The sequence below is a fragment of the Lactuca serriola genome, chromosome 5 (assembly GCF_051521515.1).
Source record: "Lactuca serriola cultivar US96UC23 chromosome 5, Lser_US96UC23_V15, whole genome shotgun sequence".
In the NCBI taxonomy this organism is placed as follows: domain Eukaryota; kingdom Viridiplantae; phylum Streptophyta; class Magnoliopsida; order Asterales; family Asteraceae; genus Lactuca; species Lactuca serriola.
In genome coordinates this window covers 359,637,412-359,662,048 of record NC_136412.1, presented here as the reverse complement: position 1 = coordinate 359,662,048, position 24,637 = coordinate 359,637,412, and the positions used below count along the sequence as shown (strand labels likewise).

Here is a 24,637-nt window from a genome sequence, read left to right as displayed (position 1 = left end):
AATAGGTACTAAATATTGAATGTATTTACTTGTTAGTTTATCATTATAAACTGAAATTTAGTCATTCATTATAGGGATTCTTCATTTATTTAAAACACGTTAATAAGCTATAATAAGCATAGTATATGGATTTTTACTACATGAGAAAGGTTTTACTCTCAAAACGAATGGGTTTTTCATATACTACATAATACTAATAGTTTATGGACTCATAGCATTAATGTATTTTCATAAAAGGAGTTCTTTACATTACAAACGTTTTGGATAAACTATAATAGGTATAGTTTTTGTATCATTTACATTTCAAACTTATTTACCAAAGGTTTTCAGTTCAGCTCACGTAAATCTGTTAATGAATAAATTTGTGAGTCATTCCCTTCGTGTTACCTTCATGGTAACAAAGTCAAAAGTCCTGTAAATTATAACCAGAATCTCTTGTAGGGAGAGCATGATAGTTGTATATAGATCTATATTGGGCCTGACAAACCCGCACCTGAGCTGCTTGCAACAGCTAGACCGGCAGGTATGAGGTGACAAGTGTCATTTAACGCGCGACGCCTGGAGAACGTCATATTACAAGGCCATCTGAGTCTAGCATGGTTATTTTATATCTGAAGGGTTTTTATGCCGATTTAAAATCACTTTTATATCTTTAAGTATGGTAAATACTTGTTTACTTTCGGTCATGGGATTTAGGACTACCTAACTAAATATTGGATTTTCTTTGGAAACATATTTCTGTTAAAACTACATTCATCTAGAATTTTTAGGCTTCGGCTATAATTGCTAAGTGTATATGTTAGATTTATATAAGAATCTATTCATAATCAACTTAGAATTGGTGGGCCCGCCTTTCCTCATGTTCCTTGTTTGGTTGTGGATCTAGGGCAGGCCCATTATATTCAACGGTTTATTTAATTTAAATCTTATATAACTTATATACACTGGGTGATTATAGAAGGAATCTATGGGTCTTTCTAGGGTTCATTATCGCATAACATAGAATCATTGATTTCACACTTGATAAAGAAAATATTGGATTTTCTGGAAACATACTTTGTCGCTTTTACAAAGAAAACGGTTTCTTTCTCAAACGAAACTCTTATGAACTCACCAACTTAATTGTTGACACTTTTTCAAAACTACTTGTATTCTCAGGAAATCAGTGAAACAGGAAAACCAACAGCATTTTGAGGATGGGACGATAAATCGTCAAATAGTTCATTTTGTCATAATAATGTAATTGATTTTGAAACATGTAAACTTACTATGATGTAACTTTTTCAATTATATTTATGATGGTTGTATTTACTTTGAGCACTATTATATTCGTTGTTGTGATACTATACCTGAAGTCTTCCACCCTCGAACGTTTCCGCCATTCTTGGTTTGGGGGTGTGACACCACGTAAGATTCCCCGCGCCCGCGTGGATTCCTGACAAGGGCAATTGTGGGATTTTACCTAGAGCTCTATATTGGGAAGGTTGGTGTGCCTCTTCAGCCTTATCTTGGAGGTCCGAGTTTGACACTTTCTCTCTGGAGTTTGGTGCACTTTTGAAGGCCAAGAACACTTTAATAATATCTTCTTTTCATCTTTTGATTCTTGTCAAATGTTTGGTACAGTCTTAACTAACTTTTTTTACTTGAGTTTAGCCATGCTTGGCTAAACTAATCTTGGTTGACTTTTTGTTGAATCCTTTGAACTTTTGTTGAATGTTGAAGAATCCATGAACTTGTTCTTAAATCTTAATGGAAATGTTTTGTGTTTTATCATATTATCACTACTAGTATGTTTTATTCGTGAGTTTAAATGTGTTTATGCTGATTAGTTGGCTAATTTCTTGATTAAGTAAAGGGTCCTCAAATTAGTAAGCAACAAATGATTTTTGTGTTGTTTTTGCTTCACACAATCATAAAAACATTTTCTCCAACATGGTAGTGAAAGCAATTGAATCCTCTTGGATTTGGTGACTTTTTGGTTCTTAATGCTAGTTGACTTTCACTAATTACATGCTATTTGGAATTAGTGACTTTGACTAAGGAAATTGTTATGAGCTTCTCTAGCCATTTCAACAATTAAGAAAAGTCTAGGTAATCTCAAGCTCCTTGGATTACTATAACCAAATTAAGGATTTAAATCAAAGTATTGCACCATTGGATTCTAATGATATGTTCATCAAAAGTCAAAGTGAGGAAACTTTAAGTCAACCATCTATCTCTTATTGATTTTACATCAAACCCTTATTTTTGTTGAAATTGTCTATTTAAATCATAGTTAATTCTAGTATGTTTCAAGTATTTCAAAACTCCAAAACCCCCCATTTTATTTTTATTGTTATTTTACAAGTATTTTTACAAAGAGATTTTTCATAGAGTTATAAATTGAACCAATCTCCGTGGATTCGACCCCTTTACCACCATACACTATTTTAGTGTATAATATTTAGGGTTATTATTTTTATTGGCCTCGAAAACCACCAGATACCCGAGTGGGAATGGGAAAGGATTACCATAGACTTCATAACCAAATTACCTAAGACAGCAGATGGATGTGACAACCCGAAATTTTGTTGCTTTGAAAGCTCAGTCAGTCAACTCAACTGAGTGTCAGACTCATTGGTAATGAGTGAGTTATAGCCTGGTTAAAGGTCATTATAAGGAGTTTTAAGCCTACTACACTTAAGGAATAAGTGTTGGGCAGGACCTGCTAAAGCCACATAACAACAAATCCAACCTTAACCTCATCTAGGGAGTTCACGGCCACAATGTCAATGAGTTTACGACCGTAAACTCATGTGGGCCGTAAACTCCCATCTATATATACGAGTCTTGATCATTTCTAGCCATTTCTCACATTTCAAACCCAAGAACTCGAGTTTTCTCTCAAGTATCATCGGGTTCTTCATACCCGATCTTCCAAAAGTAAGTGATTCTTCCCTCTAATGGTTGATTATCCTTCTATTTCTTGAATCACTCTTTGATTTCATCGATGGAAATCATCTTATTGACTAGATCTTCAAATCTTCAAGTTTCACCAAGAGCACACACTAGTGTTCTTGGACCTTAATCACCCTTTCAAGCCACTATATAGTAAGTACTATATCCTTAACTTGTTATCTAGTTACAACATCTGATTAGAGCCTTGAAATCATCAAGAATACAAGAACAAAAGGATTTTACGGCCAATCCATCTCCTATGGCCGTAAACTCCTATAAGGATGCCATTTTTTTCCATAAACCCTTCTAGATGCAAAGCTTGTGACCTAGAACCATTTATTGATGAGTATAGGACCTTAAACCACACTCACTTCATAATATCCATGAGTCTACGGCCGCAAGCTCCTTTCTTGGCCGTAAACTCATCAAAAGCCTTCCTTATGATGGTCTTTATCATCCTTGTGTAGAGCAATGGTCCCTCAAGTTTCCCTAGCCTTCAAACACCCTCTTATGCATGTTTGACAATGTGTTTACGGCTGTAAACTCCCTTGGCCGTAAACCCATGGCCGTAAACTCTTGTTTGTGCCATTCCACACTCCTTAGTCCAATCACATATGATTCCAACACTTGTTCAAAGTGTTTCCTAGTCCCGCGAGGTGTTTCCTTACATTTGGTTGCCTTTAAACACTAAATTTATGTCAGTATATTCCATTATATGTCATTTAGGACTTGTTAATTCTCGGGACTTCATTCGTGGAACTTCCCATCCTTACGCACATATTCGTTTGAATCACCCACATCAGGTGAGTTCATACCTCGTAATGAATCTTTTAACTGTTTTAAATGCTTTTAGGGGGGAATACAAGTTGGACACAATGATAATTGTGTAAATTTTTGTTATAAACATCTTTCAAAAGACTACTTATGTCTTTTATAAGTGATCAAAACATTTCAAAAACTCTTTTAAAGTTATATTGCTTTATAGTTTAACAAAACTTTGTTTTTAAAGTACAAGCATAGCTTAGTAGTAAAATGAGTCTTTTCAATAACAATTCAAGTAGAATACTAGTAAACTATAATGGGTATACTTTAGGGGTTCAGCTCATTCTATAACAAGAAGATACTAAGATACTATAACAAGAGAAGATACTAAGATACTATATCAGAACGAACATACTAAGATGCTATAGCATGGAACACTTACAAGATCTAACTATACCAATAATCACTAACGCATTGTTCTAAACAAAAGGTGATAACTTATTGGGTATACATGATCATATAACCTTAATGTGGATTACACGGCTAACAACTGGTTGCTAAGGTTGCATTTGGTTCCCAAAATCTTTTGACAGGGAGAGCGTATAGTATGGGAACTAGCCTTCACATTATGACCTAAATAAAACAAACATGTTTTTAAGGTAATTAGTATGTCAGTATGTCAATTCATAAGACAACTGAGTACTTATATTTTCCCATTACTTTCATAAAGTGCCTTGTATTTTCCCATTACTTATATTCCACTTGAAAGTTAATACAAACTATTTTCGAGTCAAGATAGTTATAAACTAGGGAAAACTCACATATTTTCAAACGACGAACAGAACAGTCGGGTCTAGTACATTCAGTAGTAAAGGACCTATAATGCTAACCTTATGATTCCTTAATGTATACATCAAGGGATATATACTAATAGGATCCGATATGTAATAGGATGTGTGCTTTCCGCTTCATTTCTTGTTCCTTGTTTGGTTGTGGGCTTAGAGCGGATTCAGCCAACCTATTATCCATTCGATCTTAGTTATATATATGTTCCGTATACATTATGTCATCATAAGGGGTACCAGGTATGGGTCAGGTTATAGGACACTAATTCAATGCACACTTTTCTAGTACAAAGCATACTTTTCAAATCAGAACTTTTGCTATACAAAACTAGAAACTTACTAGTAAAGGGTTTAATCCATTTTATTAAACCAGTATAAACTTAAAGGACCTTAGGTGATTAACTCTATAATACCTTAGTTTATACATCATGGTTATATATCATTGATACCCAATAGGTAGTTGGATGTGTGCTTTCCGCCTTACTTCTTGTTCCTTGTTTGGTTGTGGGCTTAGGGAAGATTCACCCAATTAACTATCTATTCGATATTAGATCATATATAGCCAATATAAACTAAGTGACTAAAGAAGTAATCACTATGGTCACCATTTTATTATAAGAAATAAGGGTTTTCTTAAAGAATCTTTTCATTAAATATAAAGGAACTATTACAATTAACTCCATGAGTAACAAGTGAATACGCCAGGGTTATATACAACAATGATCTAACAAACAATGAGATGTGTGTTATCCGCCTTTCTTCCTGTTCCTTGTTTGGTTGTGGGCTTAGGGCAGATGCACACAGTCGATTGTTTGTTTACTCTGAGTTTATATAACTTGTATCCATTTAGTACTCATAGAAAGGATTGTAGAATCATTTTTACATATCTTTCATCAAAGTAGGAATATATAGGATTTTCTAGAGGAACATGCGAACTTTTCTAAACAGAACTTACAACTTACTATGTTTTTCAACTACATTTTACAACAACTTTCTACAACTTACATACATCACTAAAATCTTATGAACTCGCCAGCTTAATTGCTGATCAACTCTTTCAAAATAACTTGTATTCTCAGGAAACTAGTAGACAAGTACTCGCACTGGGAATTCAGAAGATGGAGCAGTATAGCTTCATGTCTTGTTTTGTTATTTACATATGTATTCTATGTTTTGTGAACACATACTTTGTAAACACTTTCTTTCTGATGAAATGATTGTTCATTACTTTGATTAGTATGATGCATGTCTTGTGATACTAAACATGACGTCCTCCACCCCCGAACGTTTCTGTCGTTCCGGTTTTAGGGTGTGACAGATTGGATGCCATCTGGGTGACTGTTGATAGGTTAACCAAATCCGCCAATTTCCTGCCAATAAAGGAATCATAAAAAATGGAAAGATTAACGTGAATCTATATAAAAGAGATCGTGAGACTTCATAGGGTGCTAATGTCTATTATCTCGGAACGGGATAGTAGATTTACTTCATGATTTTGGCAGTCGCTACAGAAGGCAATGGGAACATAACTAGACATGAGCACTGCTTACCACCCTCAAACCAATGGACAGAGTGAACGAACCATCCAAACACTTGAGGAATGATCCGAGCCTGTGTGATCGATTTTGGGAAATCATGGGATACTCACTTGCCTTTAATTGAGTTCTCGTACAACAACAACTATCACACGAGCATAAAGGTTGCTCCTTTTGAGGCTTTGTATGGTCACAAAAGCAGATCGCCTCTCTACTGGGCTGAGGTGGGTGACACCCAGCTGGCGAAAGGGAAATCACTAAGCAACACTCTTATAGGACCAGAGATCATTCGAGAAACGATAGAAAATATAATCCATATCAAAGCCCGACTCCAAGCATCGCGAGACCGACAAAAGAATTATGCTGACAAACGACGAAAACCTCAGGAATTCCAAGTCGGATATCGGGTGCTATTAAAGGTCTCTCCCTGGAAAGGGATGATCCGTTTTGGAAAATGGGGAAAACTAAATCTACGATAAATCGGATCGTTCGAGATTCTTTCCCGAATTGGTCCGTTGGCATATAAGTTGTAGCTACCTGCAGAGCTCAGCAACGTACACCCCGTGTTCCACGTCTCGAATCTAAAAAAGTGTTTATCAGATGAAACCCTTGCCATTCCTCTGGAAGAGATTGAAATAAACGATAATCTCGTATTCATCTAGGAATCGGTGGAGATAATGGACAAGGAAGTGAAGCGTACGAAACAGAGTCGCATTCCGAATGTTAAGGTTCGATGGAACGCTAAGCCTGTACCGGAATTCACATGGGAACACAAAGACTAGATGAAGCAGAAGTACCATCGATTATTCTCTCGTTCATAGCTCTATCCTTCAAAAGAAATTTGGGATGAAATTCCCTCTCACAGGGGGATGATGTCACAACTAGCATTTTTGGCTAGGAAATTTTGTCTTCATGTAAAAATCAACTCTTGTATAACTTGTAATCTAAGTTGATTTCATGTACTATACTTATTAAAAATCAACCATTGGAATCAAAACTCCTGAGTGAAGTTCAAAACCTAATTCAATGCATCTCATATACTTTACTATAGGCTTGAAACCTAAATATCCCGGTTCAAACTCAGAATGGACCAGGATCTTCTTATTGGGCCTAATGGGCCAGTAAAACTCTCAATTTGGTAATTTTGGGTTAATTAACCCTATTTGGGCCTTAAATAGACCCATATTCATTAAATAATAGCATTTTGGGCCATAAGACTTCTCATGGGCCTTATTGGGCCTAAAATGTCTCGCTTTGTCATCATGGGCCTTAATGGGACGTAAATGATTACTTGAACCTTAATGGGCTATAAACTCCTTTTCCTTATCACTATTGGGCCGTAAACCCTCATATAGGCCCAATGGGCCAAAAACTTTCAATTTGGGCCTCATAATTTCGAGCATAATTAAGAAAAGGCCCAAACCCTTCCCTTCTCTTTTCCTTTACCCTCATTCTTAGTTATATAAAATAAAATAAAAAAATAAACAAAGGAGTGAATTAATGGCTTGACACCTCAACATTACAAAATGGATTTCCATACAAATTTTACAACATATATCTAGGATTATCTCATGTACCCATGCAACCATCTTGTCACAACTTCTCTCTTCTCTTCTTCTCCCTTGTTATTCTCGACCAAATTCCTCTTCACTCACCACTCTCCATTTAAACTTCTAATACCATAAAACTCCTCTCAGAGCCATCTAAGGTTCTCTCATTTTCATCCCTCAAAAATTTGTGAACTAGGGTGTGTTCACCAAGGTTTTCTTCATAGATCATCACTCATTTGGTAAGCTATTCTTTAAGCATGATGATTAACTTCATTTTATGATAATCTTCACTCGTTAACACATCACTTCATAATCCATTCCCTTAGATCCATCTTAAGTTCGAAAAACTCCACTCAAGAAGCTTATAGGGCCGAGATCCTCATCATTCTTCATCAAAAACCGAAATCTCCAAAGCAAAGTGAGTTCATACCCCCTATTTTTGGTTTTTACTATGTTTTGGGGGAGAATACAAGTTGTTTTGTGTAGATCTATGTGTATATGCATGATTTTGTGAGTTTTTCATGTTATAAGTGTGATTATGTGTCATAAACTTCATAAACTTGAAAAGATGCTAAAATATGATGATATTTGTAGAACATAACATCTATTGCAACTTATTATGCAAAGAAAAGGTTTTACACACTTCAAAGTTACTTAAAACTAAGAAAATTGCATAAGAGGGCCAAAAATGACAAAATAATAAAAAATGAGGTTATTATATGTAACTCACGGTTTTAAGGGACCAAAAAGGATTTATTTTTGATAAATATGAATCTTTATGGTATTTGTGATTTTAAAAGGGCTAAAAGTGTATATTTTCACAAATGGGCCTCATTTTGGGCTTTCCCGGCTTTTGGGCCAAAATTGCAATTTTTTGGGCTTTTGTGGGCTTAAGTTTCATTTTAAACAAAGTTGTGCCAAAAACGTAAATTTTCAATGTGAAAGACTAAAAATGTAAATTTATTAAAACTTGGGCCAAAATGATAAATTTATTTATAAATGGGCCGATAATGCACACATTCATAAAATTAAGCAAAAATGATATTTTTCACAAAAGTGAGTTAAAAATGTTATTTTTACTTAAAACTTGCCTTAAATGAAAACCTTTTGGCCTTAAGGGACCTAAAGTGTCATTTTTACAAAAAAATGTGCCTTAATTGTAAACTTTCGGTTTTAGGACCAAAAATGCATTTTTACAAAAAGCGGGCATTTTTATGTCATTTTAGTAAACAACGAAGCTTAAACAACCAACGTAACAACCCACGAATCGATTACGTCATTTATACTTTTATTGGGCCTAGAATATAATTTACACGCTTAGTGGACGTTAGTTGTCCACTTACATGTTTATTAAGTCTGGAATATACCTTATATGCTTATTGGGCCTGGAATTTAATTTATGTGCTTAGTGGGCCATGGTTGTCCACTTACATGTTTATTGGACTTGGAATATACCTTATATGTTATTCGCGTAAATTCGATTAAGGATCTAGTGAGACGTTTCGTTTGACACCAAATGAGTGTACAAACGTAGCATGTAGTTATAACTAGAGTCTCCCGAAGAGAGAGCGAGAGTTTGTGTATAGATCTATACAGGGGTGACAACCCGCACCTTAGTTGTTCGCTACAGTTAGACTAGGCCAGTCTAGGGTGACAAACCTTACCTTAAACATGTCGGCGTCTGACAAACGTCATAACAGGCGAAATTGTCATTATCAAGTATGGTTATAACGGCTCACTTAGAGGAATTAACACCATTATAAAATTTATGGGAAACAATCTTTTGTGGAAAACAAGGTAACCTACATGCACTGGTACTCAACCTCGGGTGTTGAGATTCCAACATTTTCATAAACAAACAACATCAGGTTGTCTGGGGTCATTCTCTTTATATTCTCACAAACATTAACACACATGCATTAAATCATGAATACAAGATTGGACACAAACATTTCAAACCGTTTTTCATAAAATATCGGATTTTCTGGTGTTTGCAAAGTAATACGAAATATTTTTCTCAAACATGCTTATGAACTCACCAACATTATATATATATATATATATATATATATATATATATATATATATATATATATATATATATATATGTTGACATTTTTAAATTAACTTGTATTCTCAGGAAATCATTGAGCAGGTTGGTCAGCAAGAATACATGGATATTTTGTTATGTTTTGTTTTCATCATACTTTGAACATTTTGGCATGTAATATTGAAATGAAATACTTGATGTAAACAATGACTGTTGTAATATTACATGTGTGATGATGATGATGTTATGTTTTAATTATATGCAATGTGATGATACTACAAGAATGAAGTCACCTAAGCCCCCCAGACGTTTCCGCCATCTGATTTGATGATGTGACATAGGAAAACGACAATAAACCACAACAATCGCTTTCTTCCAGATCCATTTCATCTCCGATTTCCTCCAACCACTTTATTCATCTCTGACCACTACCTCCGTTGCTACTTTACCACTAGTGTCTTGCATATCTTATTGAAATCGAAGGTTAATCAACATCAGTTCTATCGCATATAATCACTAACTGAAACTACAAAAATCCAAAACCTATCTCGAACCTACCATCGCTCATTTCCTTCTGACGCCTTGTTGCTGGAGCAAGCGTTCCTCCCTTATTAGTTGGACACTCGCCACTAAGTGGTTACCGGAGAAGAAGCAACTTCAAAGCTTCCTTGTGCAGGAGAGGGAGGTGTTTCAAATTTTTTTTTAATATAGTTGTGAATGCATATTTTTGGGAATTAAAATGTGAATTTTTTGCATTTAGATGTTATTTTTGTGTTTTAAACTGTGAATCAAGTACATTAAGATGTGAATTTTTTATTTAAAATGTGAATTGTCTATATTAAGCTGTGATTTTTTGTATTAAATTGTGAATAAATTGTATTAAACTGTGAATTTACTAGTATTAAGCTGGTGATTATTTTATAATTATTTTTGTTTACTTCTAAAATATAAGATAAAAGAAATGTTATATACAAATATTATTTTATTTAATTTTGAATAAAATATGTAAAATTAAAAGTGTGAAAATTTATGAAAATAAACTTTGAAAGAAACACTAACATATAGATTTGAAGATATAAATGTAAGTTTAATTTGAGAATATGATTATGAATGTATAATTTTATTGCATTAAACTGTGAATTTATCGTATTAAGCTGTGAATTTTGTGTGCTGAACTATGAATTGATTGTATTAAGATGTGAATTTCTAATGAATTTTGTGCTAAAAAATGAATGATTTATGTATGATTTTTTGTATTAATTTTCTTGTGAATATATGTATTTTTGTGATGTATAAATATATAAGAATGTATTAGTATTTATAATTATTTAGCATTAAACTCTAAATAAGTGAATTAATTAGTTTATTAAATTGTGAATATAATATTTAAGTTGTTAATCAATGATTTTGTATATAGATCTGATTTTAAAGGAGTGATGGTTGCGATAGTGGCATATATGGTTGGTGGTGACGTGTGGTAGTAGTCGGTGATGGTGATGGTGATAGTAGAGTTTTGGTTTGACTTCTTTAAATATGTGAATTAGTGTATAAGAATTTGTATTATGTTTTGTTTTGAATTTTATGTAATAAACTAAAAATTGACTGTATTATGTTGTATATATTTTATATAAATATCGTGTTAATATATGAATGAATGTATGCATGAAAATATTAAAATATGTATTAGTGAATCAATATGCTTATTAAACTATGAATAAGGTATTTTAAACCGTGAAAATGTTTTATACATGATATATTTTCTAAAGTAATCTGTAATTTATAAAAAGAGAAAATTGAGTTTATCAAGGCATAAATCTATATTTTTATTAAAATTTTGCATATTTGGCTACAAAAATAAAATGATATGTATTAAAAAGTATTACCAAAGAAATGAGAATTATAATGTTTATTCTATTAAACTATGAATACAGATAAAAAAAAATGTCATTGAATTTTTGACAACAGTCCGGCAACATTCTGACGGTTGTCCGATGACTATCTAACAACAAACGACAACTATTTGTAAACTACGAAACGAAAAAGTTTGCTTAATATAATATTAATGTTTGAGTACTTGTCCAAAATGTTCTTAATGAAAACATTTTAAAAATGGTTCTTAGGGTAGTTAATCTTTTTGGGTTCTCATTTGAGCATCTCTCTCTAAAGGTAGTGTAGATGAGATTCAGATCTTGGTAAACATTTTTAATGTATTTTTACGTTAAGAACGTTGATATTTAATTTCCTTAAATTATAAAACATTAAATGTATAACTTACAAATAAAGATATTATACTATAGAATAAAAAGCAACCTGCTAAAGTACAATGATAATATAGAATAACGACTTGAAAGGGTAACAGATTTTCGATATTTTTCATATTTAGTTACTAAATTTTTGTTCATTCTTTATTTGTCACTGAACTATTGAAACTGTTCATATTTTACCCTTATGACCGGTAACAACCAGTCATAAGGGTAAAATGTGAACATTTTCAATTGTTCAGTGGCAAATAAAGAATGAAAAAAAAAAGTTTAGTGACTAAATGTGAACAAATTCGAAAGTTCGTTTCCCTCTAAAAAAATTCAATGACTAAATGTGAACAAACTATCATCTTGTATTATGGTTTAGCAAATTATGTATTTTTGTTAAATTTTAACAACATTTGTTGATGAAGAAATCTATGAAATAAAAAAAACAAAACCCCGAAAAATGTATAAAAAAACGAAAAACAAAAAACAAAACCGTTAACATGTTTTATGAAGTATTGCACCCAAACCACCCCATTCATATTACCTTTACAAAAATATTTTTTTAAGGAAAAAAATAGGTATGTATTCAACAATTAAAACGATGCTATGGATGAAAATGGTTTATTTATTTGATAAGCCAAAATTAGATTGGAAATTTGATTTTTTATTTTGGAAAACACCAAATCATTAGTTTTTTTATTTCGGTTTCTGTTTTCGTTTTTTTTAATATATTTTTCGGAGTTTTGTTTTTTATTTCATAGATTTCTTCATCAACAAATGTTGCTAGAATTTTACAAAAATAAATAATTTGCTAAAATATAATACAAGTTAGCGATGTCAACGGGGGCAAACAGGATGGGGAGTGCATCCCCCGCCCCCGCCCCCGAAATTTCCTTGTTCCCCCGTCCCCAGCCCCGCACCCGAAATGTTCAGTCTTCCTACCCCCGCCCCCGACCCCGAATCCCCTTTATTACCCCCACCCCCGCCCCCGATTGATTTTGGGCTGCCTTTTTTTTGGCTAAAAAAAGTTGTTATTTATGCTAAAAGAAACTATTTTTAGGTAACAAATAATTATTTATAGTAAAATTTTACATGTTAAAAATAAAAAAAGTTATGGCATCTTAAAAACATTATACTAACAATTTAAAAACATGTTTTTTTTGATGAATTTTGGAAGCTCAAAATCATTTTATAGTTTATTATATTTATATAATTAATATACGTAAATGTATGTGTAATTTATTAACGGGGTCCCCATGGGGGTTTCGGGACGGGATTGCATATCCCTACCCCCACCCCCGAAATTAAAACGGGGATTAACCTTGCCCCCGCCCCCGTCCCCGCCCCCGATTTTTTTTAAAACTTTCCCCCAAATGGGACGGGGCCCCACGGGAACGGGGTCCCACAGGACTTTTTCACATCCCTAATACAAGTGGAAGTTTGTTCACATTTAGTCATTGAACTTTTTTTTAGAAGGAAACGAATTTTCGACTTTGTTAACATTTAGTCACTAAACATTTTTTTTTCATTCTTTATTTTTCACTGAACTATTAAAATTGTTTATATTTTACCCTTATGACCGGTTGTTACCGGATATAAGGGTAAAATGTGAACAATTTCAGTAGTCCAGTGAGAAATAGATTATGAAAAAAGTTTAGTGACTAAATGTGAATAAAACCAAAAGTTCGTTATCATTTTAAGTCATTATTCCTAATAATATTTTCTTCTATTCTTCTACACGATATTTATATTATATAGATCTATTGTGCCAATATATAAATAATATTCTACCTAGCCTACCGGTTAAATTTTTGATGTTAAAATTCTATTGATTCTCTTATTTCCCTCTTCTTTATATTTATTATTCATCTATTCTTTATATTTAAACAAGCACCGGTTAAATACAAAAAGTATCCATTAATTATTATGATAATATTTAGTAAAATGAACAAATTTGTACCGCTGTCTTTAATTGGAATAAAACGTAAGAAGTTACTTAATAGATTATATATATATATATATATATATATATATATATATATATATATATATATATATATATATATATATATATATATATATATATATAACATTTTACTTCTGAGGTTGTAAGCGATCCTAAATAAATCTTCAAAAACCAAATTGCTTCCATGTTTCTTGATCTCTGAGGTCAAGTGTGAGATTGTTATCAAAGACTTTATTCTTGAAATACATAAGAGTATTTCGTTTTAATGTGTTATATGATGTTTAAGGAAAAATGAAAGTGACATCCATTTGTGAATCTATTAAGTCAAAAATAAAAGTGTCCAATTTTTTTTGATTTTCTATTTGCTTTCTCAACTTCAACTGCACATCCTACAAACAAAAGTGAATATCAGATGCATGCCAGATCATAACAAAAGGCCTTTATGTATGACATGAGATTTCTTTGAATATGCCCTCTCGTTTAACAAAGATACTGTTGAAACCTGTAAGATAAGTGAAACATGGCTATGAGTATATGAAAGAGTGTTTGTGAGAAAATACTTCTAAACGTAAAGTCCATTAAATTGAAAGAAATCATGAGTCAAGACTCTTTAATTATAAAGAAAGAGAAGAGTCTAATGACTCATGGAGAAATGGAAGAGTCTAGTGTGTATTAAATGCAAATTATAGGGAAATGGAGACATAGGATTGTTTTTGTAAACTAAAATAAAACGTGCTACACAATGGGATTGGTTTTTTATGTATTATCAACAGTTTAGTGAAAGCAGACTAGAAGCAACAACTTCAAAAAATATGGTGGGAGAATTGTGAAGCACATACAATATATATATATATATATATATATATATATATATATATATATATATATATATATATATATATATATGACATTTTCTATAAATTATGGGGACAATTTTTGTAATTAGTTTTGTACAAAGGAGTCAAACCAGCCAAAATACAAAAAATCTTACATATATGGACTGTTTTTGAAAGGAAAAAAAAACCCCTCACAAGGAGCTTTTCTATAAATTAAAAAATTTCAGGAACTAAATCTGCCAAAATATAAAATCTTTGTTGCAGGGACTAAATTTGTCAAAATGTATAACATTTGTTGCATGGATTAAATCTACCAAAAAGTTTTGTAGGGACTAAATCTGCCAAAATGTTAAACCTTTGTTATAGGGCTGATTATATCAAAATGTAAAAGTTTTATGGAAAAACTCTAAAAAAAAGAAAAACTATACGGTTCCTAAGGACTATGGGATTTAATAGGATTTAATAGTATATATAATAACTTTACTTTTGTACGATTTTGGCTCAGCTTTTTCCTCAAATCAAATCAGCCCCGTATAACTTTTTTTTTTTTTTTTTTTTTTTTTTTTTTTTTACAATTGTAGTCCAGATTTTTTTTCAAATTTACACGAACCTTTTTTTTACAACATAGCTCTTCTACAAATATATATATATATATATATATATATATATATATATATATATATATATATATATATATATATATATATATATATAACGGGGTTTTCAAAACTATATAGAAAATCAATTGCAAAAGTTTTCTCCGTATTTTACAGAAAAAGTATTTTTCCATTATTTTTGTTCGAATTTAGAACAAAACTGAAAAACTAATTATCATTCTATGTCAAAAATAACATGCATTAACTAGAAAACATATTACAAATGGGTTGTGAACTTTCAGTATCATGAGTAGCCTAAAATAAGAAGAAACAAGTAAATTAGTTTTCATTTCAAATAAAATAGTGCTAATTTTTTTTTATTATGTTAGCGTTATTTGTTGTGTGTCATCATATTCACACACTTAGAATATTATATTAGTTATATCAAACCTAGTAATTCTTATTGTAATAAGAAACTGAAACATTTTTAAAGTGTTTATTATTTAATATTATACCTTTTGTAATAAGAAATTAGTGGGAATGATTTCCAAAATGTTGCCTCCACATGCTAGGGTTTTAGGCATTAAATCTTTGAGTTCAATCTCAAAGAGCTCTAATATTTTCTCCATGGTTGGTTAATAGGACGTAAATTGAAACGTATTTAGAGTCTTCCAAATCCTTTATGTTTGGGTTTATAAAAATGCACTTGCCACCGATAACCACCAATGGTGAAGCGGGCTAATGATGCGTACTCCCATGTACTCATGCTTTAATATTAAATAACCGTAGACTATGAACCGAGGTATTTTCCTATACTCATATGCTTCAATATTAAATAACCAAAGACTCTCAACAAGTGAACACCGTTGACATTATTCGTATTGGATGTAGATGATGAAAAATGTTTCTCCATTCCCCTCCATTTTTGGCGGGAAATCAAAAAAATAATCAATCTCTTTCACATATTGATAAAGTGTTGGTTCGTTGCGTAGCGACGATGTTGTGGGAAGAAGAAGAACTCCGAACATAGGTGGGGACTCAGGGTTTAACGACGGTGTTGTTTCCTTCTTTAGTTATCTGACAGAGAAAGAGGTGGGCTTTGCTTAGTGTTATTGGGTTTAACGATAGAGTTGTTGTTTTCATAATTTAAACAAGATAGTTGTTCGGTGGATAGTAGGAGTGGAGCAGTGATGCGACAAAAGAAAGGTGGTATGATGATGGTTTAATGATCTTGGTGTTGTTCAAAATTCATAGAATGAATCAGATGAGGGCTAAGTTCATTGGTGTTGTCTAGAGAAAGACAATGCAATCCGGTTCGGTGAAGGGATTTGACGAGAGAAACTATGCATGCTGGAGTAAAAAAAGAGAAAAGAGGTTGCCGACTTGTTGTTAATCAGGACAGTCCACCGAAGCGATTGATTAGATTTAATTAGTATATTATATATGTTCGTTTCGGTAATAATTTCTTTTTTAGTATTTTTGACCAATATAGGTTAACTATCGGCTTTTATAAGATATGTAACATTCACCTATACATATATTTATGAGCAATATGGGTGCACCTAGCTAACTTGTGTGGTATTTACTAGCTTGAATTATTATGAGACTAGGGATTATAAAAGTATTTCCTTTCAACGATATTAATTTTTGTCACAAATATGTTGGGAAAATGGCTTTTAGGATCCCCAACAACTATCCTAATGAAAATAATAAAGAAAATAATTGGATATAAGAATGTAGGTGGAAAACTCCAAAAACAGAGAAAAAACCACGATTATCCATAGAGAAATATTCATTCTATGATAAATTGGCACAATCACATAAACTAATCTCTCAAGCTTTCCTAAAACACAACTACACTCTCCTAAGTGTTAACTAACACTTTCTACATTCTAAAAGAAAAGGAGAAAGAAAGAAATAACCAAACAATTCAAGTGTATTTTGGTGTAAGTGCTTTGAAACCAAACCTTTGAACTCCTTTTATAAGCTAGGAGTCCACTCAAAGTTGCATCCTTGTAGCAATGTGGGATAAGGACATTATTCATTCTTTACACAAGAATCTCAACAATCTCCACCTTGGATAAATGAATGAAAACCGCAACCACATAAAAGGAATATCATCTTCAGCCAAAAATCATAGTTCTAAAAACATAGAACTATCATACTCTGCCATAAAAAAATCACCAATTAGAATAGACCTTTCCATGAATTTCACTATGACACATGTTGAAAAATATAGTGCAACTTCCCCTTTTGGCATATCCCGAAGTTCATCAGCCATCAATATCAATTTTCATGACACGTCTTGCATTTATGCAATCCAATGTGTAAATCCATGAACCTGCTAACAAAACTACATCCCTTTTCGTGGTGGCACTGGCATACCATAGCGATGGCAAAACTTACAGGAAATATCACCATTATTGACACCTCATATATATATATATATATATATATATATATATATATATATATATATATATATATATATATATATATATATATATATATATATGAATGTTTCGTATTTATAAGGGTTTTAAAGTTTGTTTAGGACTCTTTGCAAGACTATTATATAAAGCCATCAAGATGTCTTATTTTACTCATTCCGACATATTCTTTCTCTCATTTTTTCCTTGGAGATTTATCAATAATGTAATCTCTCAATAAGAGTGTCTTTTTCATAATGGGTTTTCCACTTTATATCATGGTGTTTGTGTGGTTGTTCTATTGTGATTTTCCGCATTAATAGTTGATCTATTTTTTAACAAGTGGTTTCATTGTCATTTTTATTTTAGAACACCGTTAGTAACAACGGAGACAATGTTAGCTATAACTGTTTTTAAGGTTGGTTACAAATATACAATTTACCTTTATAGAGATTGTTAAGCCTTTGTATTTGGGTTTGGATTTTGTTATTCTTTTCTTACCTTTTAATGACAATTAGGTTGTGTGTAATCGACTTATGTAGACGTTGCTTTATTATATATATTATATACCGGGATATCCTGCCTGAACTGGAAGAGCTTGAGATTGCAAACTCATACTCGAAATCAGCTTCAACATTTATCTACCATTAACATATTCTTGTGGTGGTAGGGAGACTAGTGATGCTTTGTGCATAAAACTATGTGAATACATATTTAGGGTTTTTGGCACTATAGCACAAAAAAGTTTGAAGAATTAACACATTTAGTCACTTATGTATTTTTTGTGCACAGTAGATCCCTAAAGTATCAATTTATCTGTTAAATAGGGAAACAATCCAAGATAATTCTGGTTTCACCGGTAACACTCAGTCCATGTGGCTTTTTTCTATTTTTTACAAAAGTAAAAATCTAAACTTTATCTACCAGACTTTTTTTCCATCTCTCTCTCTCTCTCTCTCTCTCTCTTTCTTTCTCTCTCTCTCTCTCTCTCTCTCTCTCTCTCTCTCTCTCAGATGTCTCCCACAACGTAGAAACCTCAGGCATATCTCATTTTCTCTCAACTCTCAATCTCTCTTCTTATATCCTCCATTCCACCACCATTTCATGGCAAAATCCTCTGACGTTGCCGCCATCGTTACTCACCACTTCCCACTTACGTGAAACCTCTTAACTGTAGAAGCCATAAAATGATACGAGAATATTGTATATGTATTCTTAATTGCAGCCACCTTCTCCTAATCCATCCAACTTCCTGTTGATTAAATCATAATTCCTAGCTACTCATAGACCTCATTAATGTTTTTTTTTTAAAATTTAATTTACCTGCACCATCTTGTTATTGAACAAATTGAGAAAAATATTATCCAATAAGATGGGCATGTACTCATCTCTACCTTTGGATACTAGTGGATATATTGCCTTTTGTATCTGGGTCTATTGCCTTTTGTATCTGACTAAGAACACACTGCTGAGTAAAGCTTATAATCTGTAAATGCAAAACAAATCCATAAAAAACTAATACAATTAGAATCACACGTACAATTTCTCCTGGTCCTTTTGACTACCAGATACACGGAGCAACCCATGATTAACAGTGCTTTGGAATTGCGGCTTCCAAAACCTTCGCAACCACATCTCATCCCCAATGTCTCCTTACTTTTTGCCAATGTTGGCTTTTCACAAGCCTGTATCAAGACTATGGCAATGAAACAAAAGCAGGGATAAAACAGCGGGCAAGATACTTAAAGCTTATAGCTTTTTATTCACTGAATTGAGAAAAGAGGTGATAACCTCAACGTACATAGTGCTAAGCTATTTAAACTCAAAAAATGCTAAAAAGATTGCAACTACGCCTAGTGGCATAAGACTCGGATTCAACAACCCACATGGCTTTGAAATATTCAAAAACATAATAAAAACATGACATAAAATAGTTTTAAACTAATTTCTGAATTATTCCAACATTTTCCTCCTTAATTCAGAAATCATATCTTCACTACTCCAAGGAGACTTCGCATCTCCTCAAACTTCAATCTTCCCAATGACTTGGTTAGGACATCAGCTTTCTGTTCCTTGCTGCAAACATGTGTGACTGAAATGTCCCCATTCGCAACACATTCTCGGATGAAGTGGAACCAGATATCTATGTGCTTACTTATGCCATGGAAGACCGGGTTCTTCATTAAATCTAGTGATGATTTGTTATCAACCTTCAGTTCAATAGGTGGCATCTTCTGTCCGGTTATCTCACTGATTAGTCTTCTAAGCCAAATTCCTTGGCAAGCTGCCATGGTGGCAACCATAAATTTGGCTTCACAGGTAGAGAGTGCCACACACCTCTGCTTCTGTGATGCCCATGTGATCAAGTTCTCATTCACATAGAACGCCATGCCTCCTATGCTTCTTCGATCATTGACATCATTTGCTAAGTCACTATCTGTGTACCCATTTAGTGTGACATTTTCTTTTCCTCTTAAGTACTTCAGACCAAAATTCAATGTGCTCTTTATGTATCTTAAGATACCCTTCACTGCCTGTAGGTGATTCACAGTTGGATTCTCTATAAATCGACCTACAATTCCCACAACAAAGGATATGTCTGGCCTGGTATGAGTTAGATACCTCAGTCCACCAACTATGCTTCGATACTCTGTGGGATTCACCAATTCAGATTTATCTTCTTTCCAGAGTTTGAGCTTGTGTTCCATAGGGGTCTTTATGGGATTACAATCTTGCATACCTGTTTTGATATGCAGGTTTTTAGCATATGACCCCTATTTCAGAGTAATCCCATCTCCTTTTTGGTTCACTTCAATTGCCAAGTAATGAGTCAAGAGTCCCAAATCACTCATTTCAAACTTGGTATTCATGTCCTTTTTGAACATTTGGACACTTTTAAGGCAACTTCCTGTCAGAAGCAGGTCATCTACATACACTCCTACAATTAAAGTATTCCCTTCATACCTCTTGGTGTAGACTGAGTACTCATGGGAACATCTTGTAAAGCCAATGTTCTTCAGGTGTCGATCAAGGCAAGCATTCCAAGCCCTAGGAGCTTGTTTGAGCCCATAAAGGGCTTTAGATAATTTGAACACTTTATGAGCTTGGCCCTTCTTCTGATAACCTTCTGGTTGGAAAACATAGACCTCTTCTTCCAGGTTTCCATTTAAGAATGCCGATTTGACATCCAAATGGTGAACCTTCCACCCATTAGAACCTACTAGAGCTAGGATGAGGCGAATTATGTCAATTCTGGCCACTACAGCAAATACCTCATCATAGTCGATCCCATGCCTTTGAACGTAACCCTTCGCTACAATCCTGGATTTGTGCTTGATAATCTTCCCACTTGGGTCCCTCTTCATTTTGAATACCCACTTCAGTCTGATAGCTTTGCGATTCTTTTGTAGATCAACCAACCTCCAAGTGTTATTTTTTTGATTGAAGCTAATTCTGCATCCATCGCTTCTCGCCACTCCTTTTTCCTACTAGCCTCAAGATACGATGTAGGTTCTTCATCGCTTCGTACCAGCATAAGATCTTCAGGGGGTATATGAATTTCATATGTTCTTTCGTAAAAATTGTAAGAAGCATGAACCGCTTTGGAGCACCACCACCCGTAGAGCTAGAAGCGGTGCTCGGAGTCGCTGCCTGAGTCGATGGATCAATCGCGATATGAGAATTGGGCGTGACTGGGGTATTTGTTGGTGTCGTACTATCCGGTGGGCTTACTTTTGGGTGACCCGACCTGTTTGACTGCTCACTATTGGCCCAAGTGGAGGGCGATCCAACTTCTTGTTCTGACCTAATTTCTTGACCTGGTGTGTCTGATGGCCATTCTCCATCGTCATCATGGATGTTGCCATCGAGATAAAAGCCTTCGACAGTGAAAATTACTCCTGGTGTCGCCTTGATCTTAACACTCTTCTCCCATATCCATGTTCGATCTTCTTCGAATACGACATCACGACGCACATACAACTTCCCAGTGTCCGGGTCCAGAAGCCTATAGGCTTTTGACCCTTTTTCTACACCGAGATGAACAGGGGCATACTTCTGTCTTCAAGTTTCCTCAAATGCCCTTTGACAATTTTCATATGGGCTACGCAACCAAACACCCTGAGATGTGCTATGTGGGGCTTTCTTCCCGACCACATTTCCTAGGGACTCATATCCATCAAGGCTTTCGTGTGAGCTCTGTTCAAGACATAAACAGAGTATGCTACAACTTCTCCCCATAGTGCATTTGGCATAGACATTGTCTTTAAATTGCATCTTACCATCTCCAATATAGTCTGATTACGTCTCTTTACTACTCCATTTTGCTGTGGAGAGTAGGGAGACGTGTACTGTCTCTCTAGCCCAGTTTCTTCACAGTACTTCATGAATTCCTGTGACAGGAATTCTCCTCCATGATCGGTTCTGAACACTTTTACCTTTTCCCCTGCTTCAGTCTCTACTTTTCTTCTAAAGTTCTTAAATACTTGTAGAGCCTCATCCTTAGATTTCAACAGGTATACCCACATTACCCGACTGAAATCATCAACCATCAACATGAAGTATTTGTTACCAGAGGGGGTTGAAGGGGTAACTGACCCACATAAGTCACCATAGACCAACTCCAACTTCTTCTTTGCCCTGAAATTCGTCTGACTTGGAAATGGGTCCCTTGTTTGTTTTCCCATTAAACAACCTTCACAAAGTTGTGTGGGGATTGTTAACTGTGGCACTCCTTCAATCATTTTCTTATCAACCATCTGTTTTAATGAATTGAAGTTTATGTGCCCCAAGCGTTTGTGCCACACCCAGGTCGGATCATCAACTTCTACAACAAAGCACACTGCAATATCTTCTTCTAACTCAATTTTGTAGAGTCTGTTTGCTGATCTTCTAACCTTCATGAGTAGCTTTCCAATTGAATCATGAACCCATAAAAATGGGTCTTTGATCTTGATCTCATCTCCCCCTTCTGCTAATTGACCAAGACTAATGATGTTGCTACATAAATCAGGTATATAGTATACATCATTCAATTTTTGACACTCTCCATTCTTGCACTTGAAAACTATTGAGCCTTTGCCTTCGATTCTCACTTTCGATTCATTTACAAATTTCAAAAAAGCCATGAACTGGATCATTCAAGCTTCTGAATTTGGTTTTGTCTCCCGTCATATGGTTACTAGCACCTGTATCCAGGTACCATGTGCAAGACGGCTTCTTCAAATTTCCATGGGTTATCAATCGAGGACTGATATTTTCTTCATTCAGAAATACCAAGCTTTCATCTTCACATGTTGAAAGCAACAGGGCATGCTCATTGTTGTGATGTTCTTGGACCAAGTTATTCTCGTGGGTTCGTTCTTTTCGTGGGTTCTTACATTAAGATGCATAATGCCCATACTCTTGGCAATTATAGCACTGGATGTCACTTTTGTCATGTCTACTCGATGCACCAGGATTGCTTTCCTTGTGGTGATGTGGTCCTCTTCTGCCACCATGACCACCATGGCCTCCTCCGATTCTTCCACTACCTCTGCCACAACCACCACGAGATCCGCCAAATCCACCTCGATTTGATCTCTGCTTTGAATCACCCTCTGACTTCTTTTTGTTTCTATCGGACCATTCTTTGCGAGTTAGGATGAGTCTTCCGATCACCACTTCAACGGACATTGATTCCAAATCTCCAAATAGCTCGAGTGTCGAGGCAATCTGAAGAAATTTGGACGACACCGCCCTGAGTAACTTTTTCACCACCTGAGATTCTTCTAACTTGTATCCCAAGGTTCGTAATGTGTTGACTGTGTTGATGACTTTTCTGGTGAAGTCATCAACACTCTCCGTCTCTTTCATGCTCATGGCTTCGAGTTCAGCCTTGAGTGTTTGAATTCTGGAAACCTTCACTATATCTGCCCCTACAAACATAACTTTGAGAGCTTCCCAGGCTTCTTTATCGGTCTTCTTCTCCGCCAGTGTCATTAGTAAATCCTCAGGTATTCCCTGATAGATGGTAGCCAAGGCCATGTTATCCTTCTTTGCTTCAACAAGGGTGTTGGGTGTTCTGGGTTCTACAGCATCCCAAACACCTTGAGCCAACATAAATACCCACATCTTTATTTCCCATGCCCCATAGTTGCTTCTTGTTAACATCAGATAGTGGAGTGTGATTTGCCTGTCTTTGTCACCATTCCCATTGCTGCTGTTGCCTGTCATTTCTTCTTTTTGGGGTTGATACTTGGGCATGTACCAGGTTTGCTCTGATACCAAGTGTTGGCTTTTCAAAAGCCTGTATCAAGACTATGGCAATGAAACAGAAGCAGGGATAAAACAGGGGGCAAGATACTTAAAGCTTATAGCTTTTTATTCACTGAATTGAGAAAAGAGGTGATAACCTCAACGTACATAGTGCTAAGCTATTTAAACTCAAAAAATGCTAAAAAGACTGCAACTACCCCTAGTGGCATAAGACTCGGATTCAATAGCCCACATGGCTTTGAAATATTCGAAAACATTATAAAAACATGACATAAAACAATTTTAAGCTAATTTCTGAATTATTCCAACAGCCAACACATCTAATCCACCTGCTTTTTGTCAGATGGCTTCCAAGATAAGCTCGATGTCCAGTGCGTTGACCCTTTTTTCCTCTATAGTGAGCCCATAAATGTTGCCTATTTTGACGTCGGGTCTGATTACTTGGAGTTTTCAGGTGAGCCGGAGTTCATGTAGAGGATGGAAGCCGTTTTCCATGAGAAGGCATTAGAGAATGGTAGTTTAGTGATCTAGACTTGTGGTTTGCTTTGATTCAGACATAAACAAAGTTGATGTTCAACTCCAGGCAGTAGGTGAAGGCGACGGTTCCCAAATGGGTGAAGGCGTCAA

The 24,637-nt window shown here is 34.4% G+C and overlaps 1 protein-coding gene and 1 pseudogene across 1 annotated transcript; both read right to left on the bottom strand.

The window, feature by feature from the left end:
• Window positions 1-19,740: 19,740 nt before the first annotated feature.
• Window positions 19,741-20,463, bottom strand: LOC145051166 (secreted RxLR effector protein 161 pseudogene; annotated as a pseudogene).
• A 2,671-nt stretch (window positions 20,464-23,134) lies between these two features.
• Window positions 23,135-23,998, bottom strand: LOC145051165 (uncharacterized). Its single transcript, XM_078999290.1, has one exon. The coding sequence runs from the start codon at window positions 23,996-23,998 to the stop codon at window positions 23,135-23,137; it is 864 nt and encodes a 287-aa protein (XP_078855416.1).
• Window positions 23,999-24,637: the final 639 nt, after the last annotated feature.